The sequence below is a fragment of the Aythya marila genome (genome assembly GCF_965140915.1).
Source record: "Aythya marila genome assembly, chromosome: 2".
In the NCBI taxonomy this organism is placed as follows: domain Eukaryota; kingdom Metazoa; phylum Chordata; class Aves; order Anseriformes; family Anatidae; genus Aythya; species Aythya marila.
In genome coordinates, this window is record NC_139043.1 from 118,219,034 (window position 1) to 118,236,591 (window position 17,558).

The following is a 17,558-nucleotide window of genomic DNA, read 5'->3' on the forward strand; positions in this document are numbered from 1 at the left end:
CCTCAGGAAGGTTTAGAGAAGTGTCGAGGCTCTGTACAACAAATCCTGAATTACATTCTGTATTGTGACTAGGAAGAAATGTAAAATAAACAATATAATTTTATTCTGTGTTTTACGTGTCCCACAAATTACAGGAGGAGAAGTTACATGAAAAACAATTCATCTTCAAAATTCCAATTATAGGTGTGGGGAGAAAACAATATATTTCTAAGAATTTGAAATGCAGAGCAGCTGACATAGTTTTATTTTAAAATGATAAATATTTTTAGATTGAAGTGCAATTAGTAGTGAAAATGTCATGTAGTTTTACTGTGTATGTTTGCTAATATGGCTGGCATAACTCATTTAGGAGATGCCTGCAGTGCAGAGTCCTATGCTACATATATCATAACCAAAAATACAGTACTTACATGTATATATAAAATGTACACAGAGACAACATTGCCAAACAGCCTTTTGGGACAGCCTAAAAGAATATCATTAATTTTTACAGTATACTTACACTTCTGGCTCAGTTCCAGCACTGGCTTTCTGTAAAAATCATTTCAAGTATGGAATTATGCTGTTTGCTTGCAGCAACATCACAGGAACAGTAGTGAGCCATATGTTGCTACTTAGCAACTTAGTCTATAAGTCCCAAAGCATGTACTGATTTGAAAATTGAACAGAAATGATAATTGTTGAGGGATGCTGTGAGGCGACTTGTCTTGGATTACCAAGCTATGCAGATGTTTGATGTTATATAGCAAAAGGAAGAAAACTATATTTTTTCTGTCCAATAGCTGAGCTTATATTTATGTTAGCCTAAAGGCAATAAATGGATTAAAATCCTTAAAATAATAGAAGGTGATGTTTTTCTGGGTATGAACACTTTGCAATAAACAAAAAGAACTGAAGTGCAAAGTTCAGCTTTTTCAGAGCAATTGAAACATTTCTTATGTCTAAATTTTATTTTATTCTGCAAGACACTTCATTTTACAGTCCTCATATTTCTTGAAATGCTGGATTCTAGGAAGTTAGAAGGAGAAGGCAAAGCAAGCAAAGCTCACTTCTCAGGATTAGATCCAAAGAAAGGAGGTGAGCATGTCAACATGCACCAGGACCCCCAAAATCCGGCCTCTATAGTCATATAATCCTGAAGACAGCTTAATGGAAACCCCTTAGTCTCTGGTGTTCTACACCATGACCAAGTCTGCCATCCTACCTCCAAAATACGCTGGGTAAGACTCTGGAATTAGAAAATGATGCTCACACCTGACCCAAGTCAACACGATCCAAGCTTGAATAAAAGGTTCTGATAGGGCCATGCCTCTCCTAACATGTGGGATTCCCACTTTCGTTAACAGATGTGCATCCATTGAGGGAAGTGGAGAATTTAATTCATTCCTCATTCTGACGGGATTCAAACTCTCATCTCTGACCTCACAGGGGAATAGCTGAGCTGCTGGGGACAGGAGGGAGCTTGCAGTCTTCTCCCTGAATAACGTGACTGGAAGGCTCATGAGCACAGATGGAAAATGGAAGCAGAAAACTCTATGGATTTAGTGACTAGAGTTTTATCTGGAAGAGAATTTTTTTCATCTCTTCTTACAGGACTTTTTTCTTTTTTTTATCATCCAGTAACAGTGAGTGGAAAATGAACAAACAGTCCTGAAAACAGGGACCAGAATGTACAGTTACATCCTTTCTTCTTCTTCTCCCTCTCCTGTAATCTATGCAATCTTGCATGCTTTATTTTCATGGCAGTGAATACCTTATTCCTGCAAAATAATCTGGATTTAACAGCAGAATGACTGTTGAAATGTTAGTTCACCAAATCTGGGTGACCACTAAATGTTTTCATCTGAGATAGGAAGTGCACCACATTACAGCTAGTAAAGACCTTACTCAGTACAGTCAATGGAGAATTTCTCAGTTCCTTCAGGGAATTACTAGCAGATATACTATGATATACCATAGATATACTATAGATATACTATGTATATTAGGAAGAGGTTCAGGAAGGTTTCTTACACAGTCCAAATATCAGTGTAAGACTACTGCAGCATCAAGAGAGAACCACTGTAAGGGAAAGAAAGGAGGGTGCAACAGCTGAAGGCTGATGGCTTCCTTCAAACAGGCATAGGACGCTATTTGACTGGAGTATGCTTGTAACAAATACTATGCCTGGCTGTCATGGAAGCTGTTGCTGTATGGATCCCCAGCAAAGGACAGAGAGTTCAGACACCTACATCTGTGGTTTGAATTCTACCCGGGAGCTGGACACCCAAAAGCTAGGCTTTGCCATAGTGAGTTTATAACTATATAAGCCCATTATTAGTTCTACTCCTTAGTAACTAATCAGAGTTTTCTGTCATCTTTGAATTTGGAAATGTCACAACTGATAGATTTTTTCCTTGAAGACAAAATAATTTGCACTTAAAATTCTAGCCCTGGATCTTTAGAGGTAGTTTAAGCACCTTACTTCCATTGAAATAAGTGAGTGTTAGATGCATAAATATCTCTAAGGATTTGGGCCTTGTTAGCACATGTAGAAACTGCATAAAAGATTAAAACTTATACTCTTAATTTTTCAATGTGCCATTTAAATTATTTAAACTACAGGCATACACAGTACAAAAATATCAACAGAAGAAAAATAATTCTGATGTATAATGTGGATTTGCAATTCTTTATTCAAAACTATTTAAGACAGACATAATGATTCTCTGAAAGGTAGCAGCTGCTTTATAACAGCAATCATTCACAGAGTTTGTATTTCTACTGTTTCAAACAAATTCAATTAGCCCTTGCACTTCAAAACCCTTAAGGCATAAATGAGATGATACTAGGCTGCTTTAATCTAATAGTAATACTAAAACTTGTCAGTACAGTTTTTGGATTAATGGTTAGAGAAAAATTAATAATATAATTTTTCATTTTTTAATCAAACAGTTCTGTTCTAAACTACCTCTGGATCTTCGAGGGTTCTTAGCTGAATAAGTTCAATCACACACAAATCCTAAATACAAGTATAGTTGGTCTCTAAAGGTATTTCAACAATAACTTCAACAGAAGACTGGGAAGCAACATGGTGGAACATTTTGAAAACAGCCTTTTTGATTGAACAGTGTAGTTCATCTCACACAGCCTCCAGCTTCCCTGGCCCCAAATGTACTGGCGTACTACACGCTACAATTAAGTAGCCTGTCACAACTATCTGAAGAACCCTACTTTATAAGGACTTTTGGATTTGAACATACTGTCACTTTCCAGAGCTAAAATTGGAATTCCTAAACTCTGAATTTACACACAGCTTATCTACACACTTTTACTGTGCAGGCAAACTGATTTTCCACCTAATGAGAGAGAGTCATATAACCCCACCAGTCCTTCCAGAAAGAGGTATATTAGACCAGCCACTGCTGGGCCTGAGACATTGCATGACCTAGACCACAAGTCCAATTATTCAGGGCAATTTCTATTACACAATGTAATTTATCCACACTGCTATCAACATCACTTGCTACTACAGAATTAATTCTTATTTTTAAGAAATAATTTAAATCTTTCCATCTTAGAAAGCCATAGCAATTTAGGGTTCAAGTGGAAGTGTTTCTGAAATGATTTTGAAACATGCATCTAACATCAGAATTAAGCGTGTATGGTTCCCCTAAAGGGAAAGGAATAAAAGATACCCATAAAGAATCCACATCACATTAAACCTTTTGGGCTGCAAGCTACATGAGACTGAATCATTTCCCTAACCCCGTTGCTAATGGTGTAACATTGGCAATGTTTCTCAGCCATACGATTAGCGTTAAAAATGCAATTCTTCAACTACAACTGGCCTAAGAGTGATAATTAAAGCTATTTGTGACATGTGTAGCTTATAATGATTAACTTGTCTGCAGTCAGATAAACAAATAACCTGCACCTGTAAAGACTTTATTTCCTGAAGGTAAAACAACTGTTTAGGAAAGATCATGCTGGCAAAACAGCTGCTTGCATTCTGGAGAGGAAACAAGGTAGTATCTTTCAACAAACGCCAACTCTGGTGTTTTATCAGCTCTATCTCATTAACTGGAAACAAGGCTTAAATGCTTTGTTTATAAATTATGATTATTCCTGATTGCAGCAGTTACTGATAGTGCCACTCATTTGCAATGCAACTCTTTGAATTTGTTTAATTACAATTTGAAACAAGGTAGAGAAGATTAATTAACCCACCTGGCTGGCTGGCACATAGTCCTGGCTTGGCTCTGTCATACTCATATACATGTTCTCACCGTCAAACTGCAAAGGAAATAATAGTAAACATTCAGCAAACTTGAATATTTTTCAGCATTGACTGAAAAAAAACAGTAGCCATAAACTAATATTACAGCCTGGTTTTAGAGACTTGTAATTGCGTGTGTGCATCTTGTCTTTGATGTTCCTGTTGTCATCCTTATTGACCCTGGATGTCAGTGATTTGGAGTAATTAGCGCTCTAGTAATTACAGCTAGCAAGCAAGAAATGAATGGTTTCCTTTCATCTGCAATCTGTTTTAAAACAAAATGGCTCATTTTGTGCACCATGTATACATATTGCTGTTGGTTGTAATGAAGTACTAAGTGAATTGCACAGTTACTGAGAAAAGGAAGATGAGAATAGAAACTGCACTAAAATGTATCTTAATGGATTCCAACTTTAGCTTTTGAGCAGAACAAGAGTTGAAATGTCAAAACAAATTAAACCCCCTCCCATTGAAATGTTCCCATATCAGAAACTAGCAAATATATTTCCAGACAGCTTTCAGACATCTGAATGTATGAAATAGTATACCTCCTGACTGTATGGCTTAAAAGGATAGTTTGCTTGATGTGTGAATAAAATAAACTTTCATAATCAGAACTGCAAAAATACCCTTCAACAAATGAAAAACACCATTCTTGGAAATGTACACAAAGCAATTTCTGGTTCTTTTTCTCCCCTCAACCACAGTTAAGAAATAACAGAAATGTGATAGAAAGGATTTGATTAAAAACTGAGGGTGTAGATGGAGAAAAACTGTCAGAATTGAAGCCTTATCCTGTATCAATACAAAGAAGTATAAAACTCATGGTTTCTTATGTAATCTGGAAAATGTCCCCACAGAACTTCCATCAGACTCACTCAAGTAGCAGTGCCAACAGGGTAACTATAGTGCCAGTGCCCGTTCAGCAGGTAGGGGAAATCTTTTCAAACCTTTCAAGTAGAAATGAACAACAGCAGGAATCCCCATCCTCAGCCATCAACCACAAATATCCAGCTGTTACGAGGTCTGTTTGAAATAACTTTCACCTGACCCCTTCTGTGAATGCTTAGAGTGACATATTTTGGAAATGAGCCATCATTTTGATGACGCAGAAGCATTTTTAAAAAATCCCCAACACCGACTGAGCTTGCTTTACTCCTACGGAAGGTGGCAGTGAAATTCCTGTGGACACTTCTCAATCCACGCTGAGCTTCTCAGGATATGCTACCTTCAACGTGCAGTATATTCAGCTACACCAAGGTGGCAAAGTCAAAGTGTGGCTTTGGCAGATAGCATTTTTTGCTGAGGCAGCTGAAAAGGTTTCAGCTTCCAGCTGTTCGTCCTCTTCTTCTGCCAGAGGCTACAAGCCTTGTAACAGCAGCGGTAAAAGTGAACAAGTGCCAGCTCCTGGCACAGCAGCTGCTGGTCTGCCCTTCCTGGCCAGAGTTATTTAATAGTCACAGCCTATCTGTCAGAATCCCTATTTTCATGTGAGGAAAAGGATTACAGGCTCATATCTGCCATAGGAAGTACAGTATTTCCAAAGTTTGATGGAACAAAGATAGTTGGAATAGGCCTTAAAGATAGGGAGTGATGATCTTTTAGTAAATTCATTATTTCTTGTTTACACCTACCATTTCTTTCAGCTTTCTCAAGAATGTTATTATTTATTCAAATTCAGGGTGGAATTTAGGAGAGCATTTTTTAGTGTTTGGATTGTTTGAATGATGGAAAAAAGTCAATGCTTTGTTTCTTCTACTCAAATTGAAAGATGAAATTCTGAAGAGACATTTCACTTCCTGCGTTTGGAAACCAAGTGCCCCAGTGTTAGGTCTACGGGAGCTCAACATACTCTGCTTGTCAGACGAAAGGCTGAAAGGTGTTTTGATCACTGCGATTGGTACTTACACCCCAGAAAGATATCTTATAGCAAGATGTCAGCCTTCCTGACAGTGGTATAATGAGATCTAGCATTGAGAAATGGAAGTTACAGAAATTCAGATCTGAAATAAGGTACAAATTCCTACTTGTAAAAAGAAGGTAATTAATCATTTTATCAACAACAAAATCATCATTTCTTTTAGATTTTAAAATAAAATTAGATATTTTTTTCAGAAAAGATACATTCCAACATCACATATATTAGAAATCCTTTGGACAGTGTAGTTAAGTTGGCTAGTTATGGCAATCCTATCTGCCCTGGAGACCATGATTTCTGAAGACTCACATTTTGAATTTCCCTCATTATAGTCATGTACTTGCTACACTGCACAACAAACATTGCTATAATTCAAATACGATGTTGCATATGCTTAGCTGCAATGAACATGAATAAATTTCTTTCCTTCACTGCATATTGGCTAGATGCAGTCCAGGGTTGTTTCAATTTATTTTGCCTTCTGTAACACCCGAGCCTGTGATTTGAGAAAAGAATCTTACTAAAGCATACTAATTTTTCAGGGATTTCCTTGTTTTGGATGTTTGGTCAGCTGTCCTTGCTCCCAAGCTTACAATCACCAAAGCTGCTTTCACAGAAAAATTTACCTAATGCCATTTTTACACGAATCTTGGAAGTTTTCATCATTCTGTGTGTTGTTCTGAGATCAGCTTCCTACTTGATCAGTGTCTTGCTACTACAAGCACAAGTGCAATCTTGGTCAATCTTGGATCTCTGCCTTTCATTTCTTTGCTTGTGGCCCTTTATTTAGCTCTGAAGTTATTCAGTTCTACTATGGTCTTTGGACTTAGTAAGCATGTACCAATGAAAGTGAAAGACAAAATCTGTACCTACAGTTAAACTTCCTGACCTTTTGGCTTGACCTTAAACAAGAAATGACCTTCTACAACATTTCAGATCAATTTGTTAGGGTAAATTCTCAGAAAAATATATTGATGCATAATGTCTGTAAAATCCGAGTGATTTTTTAATATATAATAATACCCAGCAGCTTTTTGGTTTATTACTTAATTTCTTCAATATTCAAACATTGAGTTAAGTCACTGCAATATTTAGCCTTTGTTTCTTAGAAGTATGTGCAAAACTTTGTAATAGGTTGCACAGTTCAATAAGATTTGATGGAATATGTATTTTCTGTAGTGTTTATATTTGCAGGATGCAGGCTGTAACGTATTAGCTAACACTAACACTGTTGTCATGTTAGTACTTATACTAGATGTACAGTTATATAAATTATTATCTGCCCTCAGACTAGTGCAGTGTGGTGCATGGCTCCTTGGTGGTCCTTAAGACATCAAACATGAGCATGCAAGCCAACTGTAAACTTGAATGACAAAGCATATACACATACGCTTTCTACAGCAGGTGTTCAGGAGACACCTCCTGTAAATTCTCAATGTTTACTAAAATGTTTATAAAATAGGGAAATTATGATTTATGTAAACCAAAGCTGGAAAAAAAAAAAAAAAAAAAAAAAAGTTCACTTCAATGCTGAATTGTTTATTCATCATCTCTTCCAAAGAAGTGTGGAATACAGATGACCCATACACCCCACCCCAGTGGGGAAAAAAAAAAAAAAGGTACGCAAGCCTTCAATGACAGAAGAGACACAAGAGAAGTTCAGAGACACTGATGCAGTGCACGGTATCCATGCTCCCTTCTCTCCTCCCCAAAAATATGACTAGTCCCCACTGAAACAATAAACTCTGAAAAAAATGCCAACAGCATGATCATCTGGAAAGTCCTACAATTTACTTGCCCAAGGTGTATCAGAAGCTTCCAAAACAGGTCCCTAAACATCAGAAATGAATACTCTTTCCAATATTAAATTATTTTACCTTTTTATAACTCATGAGAGGTCTACGTGGTTGGTATTCAGCTCTGTATAGTCTTATTCAACAGCAGTTCAAGCAGCTTATCCAGATAGACAGCAAGTCAACAGATCAGCAGATATGACCCAAAGATGTCTTCAACCACATTTTATTCTTCCAGGTTACACTCTGTGCCTCCAAAATTGTCTTATTTTACTCATCATCCCAGGTCTACAAGAACCTTGTATTTCCTAAACTTCCCCACCATTCACTGTGCTTGATTTTAAGCAAACAAATTGCACAAGCATCACTTAACCTGTGGATGATTCACCCACACACAACAGATGAAACACAAAGGAAGGCAGTTAAACGAACTGTCTTTTTTGAACCTATGTATGATGTATATATATCATGTGACATTTCATCTAAAGCTTTCCCAATGTGTCTCCAAGATCCTTCAGTATCATTAAGGGCAGACTTCAAAATCTTTCATTTTAATCTATTAAAAGTGAATGCTAATACAATATTCTGATGTGTGATAATAACTACTCTTGACAACATTTCTTTTCATATTAAAGTGTAACTGCATGAGAAGTTTGGGTGAGAGCAAACTAAGAATATGACTGCATTGTAATATGAAACAATATATATCTTGGAGCCGTTTATATTCAGAATTGCGTCATATTCTTTATTTAAATTATTATTATAAATAAAACATTCAGGCAACACTGTGGCATTGCCAGTTAGAATCTCCTGTAGAATAATCCTTTTTAAGACAAGTTACAACATTCAGCAAGCAAAAACATGCACAAAATATTCAAGCACTGTTATAAAATGCAATTTACTCATATAAGTTAGGAACATACATAAACATGCTTGACTGCTACTGATGCAAGAATTATGACAGAGTTCAACAAATGTCCAGAGTGCTAAGGCTGTTTTATCAGGCATGGTTTTACCAAAGGATCCAAAGGTGGCTTTACTTTCCCATTAGTGTGGCATAGCATTAGTTGTAGGATGTAGCAATGGCCATGAAGCCTGCTTTCACTTTTCCACTTATGTGGCAGACAAATCGTTCAGCATTTCTGTATTTTTCATTCTTTGTTTATATGTGATTATGTCACACAGACACTACAACAAGGCTGCACAAAAATAGAGAACAAAATTACTCATGTTGATACCAATTTAAAGAATCTTCATCATAGCCTACATATACAGAGGAATTTGGAAGACAAAAAAGGAAGACAGGGCAGAAAAAAAATGGAAGGGGCTGAAAGCCAAAGACAATAGCTGGAAGCAGAACATGTATCTTTACTGCTACCTGTATGTGCATATACTGTGATTATAAATACATAGGTATACCTGCACTAATGTCATGTACCTAGTTGAGCTGACAATGGCCACAGGGATGCACAGGTTTGGCATGGGCTTCCAGCCTAACTAGGTATCCTGTTGTCCCCACAGGCTACCTTTTTCTATGCCAGGTAACTATCGTCATTGCCAGGGTTATATGTGCTATCTGGATTACAAGGAGAGTGGATTTTCACCTGTCTTTTTCTCTCTGGCTTCTTGCAACCACAAACTTCTTTACTGTTGTTGGGAGAAGTGAGTATTTATTTTGCTTCTTTTTCATTCACAGCTTTTGTCTTCTGAGGGAATTGTATATTTGCTTTCTCTTTGTATACGTACATATATCTGCCCTACATTCTGCAGGCATAGTTAAAGTAGCCAAGAGAAGAGAAAAAAATATCAAGGACATGGATCCTTGAACTGATGCTGACCTGAGCTTCTCCTAGTTACACCAAAAAGCATCACAATGTTATAGTACTATATCTTGTCCAACTGCGATGTAGGCAGGGAAGCATGATGAACACTAGCACATACGGTTTTTGAAGCCAAAACAAGCTTGGGGATGGGTTGGGGGGAGCAGCGTGGGACATTATTTTTTGTACAAGTGCATCTCAATGGAGAGATCCTGAAATGGAAAGATTAAAGGAGAAGAAGCAAGGGGAGAAATCATAGAATTGGTGAAAGCTGTTGTATTTTAAAGGTTCATTTGCTGTGTAAAGCCACTTGGACTAGACTACTCAATTTCTTCAAAGGATGTTGCTGTGTTAATAATCACAATCTGACTACAAATGTCTTCTACTTTAGATTGGAACTGGAAGCTATATTTTATTGTAAACTTCAGCTATACCCTCTAACTGTAGCTTCCCTTGCTCTGTCAGAGCTACAATACTGTATTTTATTTTACAAAAATGTTGGAAGTACACTGTAGAAAAAGATTATTCATTTCTAGTGATTTAGTGATTTTAGTGCTTACAGGTTATAGATACCATTTATAACTTACATTATCTAAAAACCACTAATCCCAAAAAAGCTTTAAAACTAAGCAATTTCGTTCATTTTAAACCGAATGCCAAGAGTGGACATTGTGTCAGGTTGCTCAGTGACAGAATGACGTTTTATTTTACTAAGAGCTCCTGAAAAGAGACTAAAATAATGATGGGATCCAATATAAATCATTAAATGGCTATGCTAAAGAAACAGTTGATCTTGTTATGGCAACTATTAAAGGTAAAAACAGTTATGTTCTGTAAACAATACTGCATGATGGAAAACCCCTTTCTTGATACAGTTTGGGAGAACAGCATGCCTGTATGAAATTGAAACTCCATTTTGTCTCCTGAACTCCATTTTGTATTCTGAACTGAATGCATGTTTAAATTTGCCCAAGACAGGTTGCAGTAATGCATTCCAGACAGGCACCCTTTCTGGGAAAGGAGCCTGACACCTCGCTGAAGGACTATCACGGGAAAATTGTCAAAAAACAATCTAGTACTATCGACTTTGATTGTGTCTGCTCTGCTGTCTTCCTTTCCTCCTTCCAGGACTGTTTTTCAAAAGTGAAGATTACTGGAGGACTATGACATCGCGTGAGAATGCCTGAATGGAGGACCATTGCAAAAAGAAATTGAATTCACAGAGCTGGATGTTCCTGTATGGCCCAAGGCATGTGATTACTGCAGACTGGCACATCATGGAGAAGTCCTGTCCCACGTGGAACACTAAGGGTCCTCCAGGTCATGGAAAGCTAGGAATGCCAAGCATTAGAGAGGAGATGGCATATCTCAGGATTGTTATTTTTATTCACTTTAATTCTGTAACAGGTTTTCAAGAGTAAAGTATTAGGAAAATGATTTATAAATCCTACATTTTCATTTTCTTACATTTTACCCAAACAGTCTAAACCAAGAATGTGGGGAATGATATGTTTAATTAATCCAAGTATGGTGATGCGTGGGTTAGACATATTGTCACCCGTACTCCTGTTACTCTTGTGAAAGGACAGGCACCCTGTTGCCTCAGACACGTCACTTACTTTTTTATTGTATGGGAAGTGTCATCTGCCAGGAGCATCTGCCCTTCATGAAAGATTAAAGACATGACTGTAGGCCCTGTTTAGACAAAGCTTCAGAGAGCTAAAATGAGAGCAGGTGCTTTCTGCTCCCAGGTGGAGGTGGGAAGGAATCTGTCCCCATCTCGATGGCTCCCTGGGGAGTGGGAGTGAGCCGTGAGTTGGGTGGGCATGGGCAGTGTGCCACAGGGCTGGAAGCGAGGGTGCTGCGTCTCAGAGAAAGGCTGTCAGACGTCTGTACTTAGGAAAAACATCAACAGTGACAAAACTCTCTCTGCCCTAAGCACCCAAAGGACTTTGATACACGTAGGATTCAGTGCTTGGATCAAAGCTTGATAGCAGACTAGCACTGCACTGTGTCTTTTCTACAGCCTGCCTTTCAAAGTGGAGATGATTTGAAAATACTCTGCTTGATTCTCCTAAAATTAGACCATTTTTGTCTCATTTTCCATTTATAAGACACACTATCATTTCAAAAAGTATAGGCAGCCCTGTCAAAGTTTTCTTTCAGAATTTTATCTCTATGCCATAAATACCTACCCCAGATCTTCTATCATTGTGTTCCCCAAGCTAACTCACTATTTATTGATCTGGTTGTGAGAATGAGAAAGAACCAGAGGGTTTCCAGAGTACGTTCTCAGAGGTGGCAAACTGACTGAATATCTAAATATACACTGGTAGTTAAAACCTGAATGATGGCACTACAGCATTTGTGTTTTTCCTGCACTTAATAGAGGTTAATGTGGAAGGGGAGAGGAGGTGAAGGGGGGTGTTTAGCTTCCCACTTGGAGCCTGCATGTGTCAATGCCTGACAGAGCCTTGAAGTTGTTAGCCTTCATGCAGAGCACTAGCTGAATGAGGTTACAGTGCTGAGCACAGCGGGCTAATAGAAGTAGGATCAGACTGATAGGAGGAGTGGCAGAGTCTGGGCACAGCAGAACGTATCAAAGACAGCCCAGGGGAGAGCGGGTACTGTATTAGTCCTTTGTGCACATTTAAATAGAAGACAGTGAGCATGCAGAGATGAACTCTGAACTCACTCAGCTGGGTTCTTGCTCCTTTTAACCTTGGGTGTTAAATAAAATTAAAAAAAAAAAAAAAAGTAAAATAAAAATAAAACCCGACCACATAACGCACTGTAGTCTGGACTCCTATGCTAAACTATCTCTTGCATATTGAGCACTCATTAAATAAACATACTGAGATCAAAGTGGCAAATGCTTTTGTTATTATTTTACTCAATCCACACTAAATTATAGATGTAGCCACCCACTGGGAAAATAAGGTGATAAGGTGGAAAGGTTTGAATAACTACGATTAGACCTTTCTTTTTCTGACCACAGTAGCTGAGAAAATTTGTTTAACCTGCTAGGCTTATAATATTTTCCAAGCCCAATGCACCTGGCCAATTTCTTGGCAAGGTCTCGTCCTGCATCATGGAAGGTGAGGGGAATTTTGCCATTGCTATTTGGATAGGAAATGGATCGGGTAGAATGGCAAGTGTCAGAGTTTTGGCTGTTAATTTTTATCATAGATTCTCACACAATGCTGTGTTTTGGATTTTTGAGAAAAAATGGTGTTGATAACAGACTGATGTTTTTGCTGTTGCAGACCAGTGTCTACACAGAGCCAAGGCCTTTCCAGCTCCTCATGCTGCCCTGCCAGTGAGGAGGCTGGGCGTGTACCACGAGCTGGGAGAGGACACAGCCAGGGTAGCTGGCCCAGGCTGGCCAGAGGGATGTCTCATACCATAGGGCATCATGCTTGGCAATAAAGGCTGGAGTAAAGAAGGAGGAAGGGGGGGATGGTGGGAGTGATGGCATTTGTCTTCCCAAGTGGCTGAACACCTGCCTGCCAATGGGAAGCAGCAAATGGAGTCCTGGTTTGGCTTTGCTTGTGTGCATGTGGCTTTTGCTTTACCTAATAAACTGTCCTTATCTCAACCCATGAGCTCTTATACTTTTACCTCTCTGATTCTCTCTCCCATCCCACTTGCAGAGAGAGTGAGAGTGGCTGCATGGCATTAAGCTGCCTGCTGGTTTAAACCACAGTAGTAAGATAATAGGGCCCTTCTTAATTCCGAGTTTCTAGAGTCATTTTTTTGTTGATATTCAACTTTGTCTTGTCATTTCAAATGATGAATTATATAATAAAGCACAGAAAAGCTTAATAAAAAGGATCTACAGAAAGCAAACAGATGACAAAAGAAAAAGTCAGGTTTTATACATCCACATGCAGAGCCCCCTGTGCTGCAGTATGCCAGAAGAGAGGCTCCACAGACCTTAGCGAATGAGTTTTGCACAAATAGGACAAAACCATTCCCTTGCATGACTACAGTGGGAGCTGTGTTCAGGGACCCATGGACAGAATTTGACCCACTATGTTATTTATAGAGCGAATGGAGTGTATATATAGTTCCTGTGGGAAAGTACATCTGCTTCTACACAGCAGAAACTTAGAAATAAAATGGGCTACAACAACAATAACAACAAAAGCACAAGCAAAAATCTACCATTACTCTGAAAACCCTACGGCAGAAGGACATTAGAAGTAAACTGAAGGTAACAATTGTCTGGTAACTAGAAAATCTTGCCTACATACTGCTATGCCTCATATTTAAGAGTAAGGAAAACCATAGCATACTTATAAATGTAATTTTAAAAAGTTAAAGAAAGGCTTCATCAGGTAAGAAGAACTTCAGTACTCTAGACCAATGTAGAAGGTCACTTGAACTTGTGCATAATGTGCATTAAAATCATCCCATTAAGGGGAATGAGATTGTGAGACTACTTAAAATCAAGCACCTATTCAAATTTGTGATGAGATAGGGCCCAATATCTCAGAAATGTACAGGAACACACGTAAAATGGTGAAGTATGTGCCAAACACAAATGGGACAAATCAGCTAAAATTTCTGGTAAACCAAATTATTTAGCACAGTGTGATAAGGTCTTATTAGGTACAACTAATTGAGATCTGGAGAGGGTGATAACAAAAATGACTAATTGCAAGGGTTTAGCAAAACACAGACATCTGTTAAATAACAAGGACTTCTCATGACAACTATAACGTGTTGTAGGGCTGATAAATGATCATAGTTCACCAAAACAGCTATTGTTCCAGCTATGTGGACAGTTCTGCTTCTATTCACAGTTACTCTGGTATACGAGGAGCTCCATTAATTTCAGTAAAGAATTAAAATAAAAAGCTACAGCTGTATCTGTCACCCTGCTACCAAAATCTCTTAAAGACAACAAATATTCCATCTCCTCTTCCTTCCCACTTGCAGAAACAGTGCTAGCACAGGCTGCTGTTTTTTGTGACCAGAATGCTCTGAATCTATTACTGTTGTACGTTCCTCACAGCAAATCAGATAGCAAAAGTTACTTAAACCTGGCATTATCAGCACCATGGCTGCAGCCTTTCCAAGATGCCATGCGTATCAGCAAGACACAGTCCCGTTGGTGCTGGAAGAAAGCTCCCTGGACAGGCAAATCCATCCCCAGAATAGGTTTCACACAGAATCTGTGAAGCCTTATTGTCAAGTTCTGCCTTGGATGCAGTTCCAGCAATGGTGTTTCCATGCATGTTCCCCTTTTGTTTCAAACTCTTCAGAAATTTTACTGTTTTATTTTCAGACCTTTTTCTATCCTTCCATTCTGCTGAGACTAATGACTCTTACCTTCTAGTAGCACTTCTGAACACACTCACATAGATATTCTGTCCTCTTCTTTAGGAACATTATTTTAAGTTACTTCAACTTTCTCTGATGTGTTTTTTTTTTTTTTTTTTCCCCCCAAACATTTCCTCATTTGTAACCACTTAGGTGCATGCTACTTCACTGATACGTTTTTCACCACTTCATGTGCTATGGAAAATGAATGTTTGAATATGTGTTCTCTATTCCCAGATATTTCTTTCAGCACAGTTTCACCACAGGGCTCATCCAGATCGTGGGTATGTATCAGCCTCTTCCTCCCAACACATTATTTAGAACACACTGTTTTTCCCAGCCCTTAATAAAGGAAACCTACGAAAGTTTCACCTGACATACACAGTAGCATGGAAAATCACAGGGAGGGTAGATAGCATGATCTCTGACAAACGGTGAAGACCTAAGCTGCAAGGATTTTGGCCCAAGTCATTGCCACATCCTTTCTCAAATCACCAAAATTTCTTGAGATTTCCAGGATGAATCTTACAATGAAACTGAGACTTTTAAACACTTTTTACACGCAAAAATGAAATAGTCCTCTTCCAGAAAGATATGACAGGTCAAGCACGCAGCAGCACTGTGGGAAGCCCTGGCTGAGTCCTGCTCTGCTATTCCCACATATATCAATTCACCACCATGGCCACATAGTCTTAGGATAGACACATGGAGGACAGCATCAATTCTTATGCCCATGAACTCTCCAAATACACTTGATGATGTAGATTTGAATTCATTTCTCTAGTATCTAGCTGAGTGCTCCCACTCACAGGATTTATTTGTTAGGTCTTTCCAGTTCTGTACAGAAATAACATCTTGGCCCCAAGAAGATTTTTTTTTAAAGGATTTTTTATTTTTTTTCTTTAATAAAAAGGTGAAAATGGTAATGATGGCTTTGTCAAATTAGTATTAATAATACTATGTCATTTCAAAATGTCCTGTCTTGTATTTTTTAATTCCCTGACTGCAGCACAACAGTTTCAGCTCCATTACACTGGAAAGGGCCATGCACATACATGAGGGAAGAGGTTCATTTTCACCGCTGATGGTGAAAGGAGCTCCAGCATGGGCTCCTTGCTGGGAGGCCAAGCTGCAGCAGAGCTATCATCACTCACAGTCATTCAGCACATGCCATTGCTCAGAGGGACAATACTACTCCGCATTCCTACAGGTACAAGAAGAGCTATGGATGAGGAGGCCATGTGCTCTGCTGCCCCCCTCTTACTTGGGGTGGCAAGGTTTGCTTTAAAACTACCAGTTCCTGAAAAGTAAGCATTTTCAAAGTGGACCACAACACTGATATAGCAACAAAATCCTTAGAACACAGCAGGGATGCTTTTAGAAGGATAATCCTACAGTTCGCACAGCCTCTGCATTCAGTGCACTGAAATAGAAGCAAAACTTAGTATTTGCTAATCTTACAAGAATTATAACAATCTTTGTTATAACCACTGTTAATGAGCTGACATAATTTTAAAATAAATGCATAATATAACAATGTGATTAAAGCTTGATGGAGCTGTTCTTATGCTTTTATGATATAAAATGGCTTTTTATTAGCTTTTGATGTTTCATTTTCCCCACAGCATCACAATATCTGCTTCTGTTTTACCCAATTGTACAATAATTGTTGTTTAACTTCAGCAGTCTCATAGCCTAGTCAGACTCTTTACCGATTTTATTAATCAACAGAAGTACTCTATAACATTAATGTCATAGAAAATCTGCCTTGTGTTTTTAGTGCCCCATATTACATTCTCTCACCTCTCTGTATAAGCTACTGAATTTTTAATACACTGTCCTCCTAATTTGATAAAATCTGTGATGAAAATTATCATAATCTTCTATGCCTAAAAACCATTAAATGAGTGCACATTACACTTGAAATAAATGGCTTGAATAATTTTGTTTTAAAATGTTCTTTGTATTTGGAAGACTGAAATGCACACAAACAATATCATTGGGAGAAACCCACTGAAAATGGTTGTGCTTGAGATTATGACTCTACTCAGAAATTTTCTTCACATGGTCAAGCTAATTTCCAAGCTAAACTTTCCAAAATAAAAGTAACTTAATTTTGTAGTTATTACATCAAAATAAAGAGAACAGAGAAAATCAAATGGACAAATCATGCCCTGATTTGCAGATATAATTCTCCAGCAGAAACACAACAGCTACATAAACATTACCAAAAACGTATTTGCTCCTTCCTTCCCATATTAAAAAGCACACAAAGCCCCAGTTGAAATGATCTTGTATCTGCTGATGGAATGATAAGAACATCATTCAGAACAGAGCATCTTTTCATAAATGGGGCCTGTACCAGGGTAGTCATTGGAGTCTATGCTGGTATCATAGAATCATAGAGTAATAAACTATCTTAGGTTGGAAGAGACCCACAA

General features: G+C 38.1%; 1 protein-coding gene across 2 annotated transcripts in view; it reads right to left on the reverse strand.

The window, feature by feature from the left end:
* Nucleotides 1-17,558, reverse strand: part of TOX (thymocyte selection associated high mobility group box) — a 222,122-nt gene that overhangs the window by 104,656 nt on the left and 99,908 nt on the right. For both annotated transcript variants that reach the window (XM_082752321.1, XM_082752320.1), the window contains exon 2: nt 4,210-4,275. In XM_082752321.1, coding sequence (XP_082608447.1) covers nt 4,210-4,275 — 66 coding nt within the window. The remainder of the gene's footprint in view (nt 1-4,209; nt 4,276-17,558) is intronic.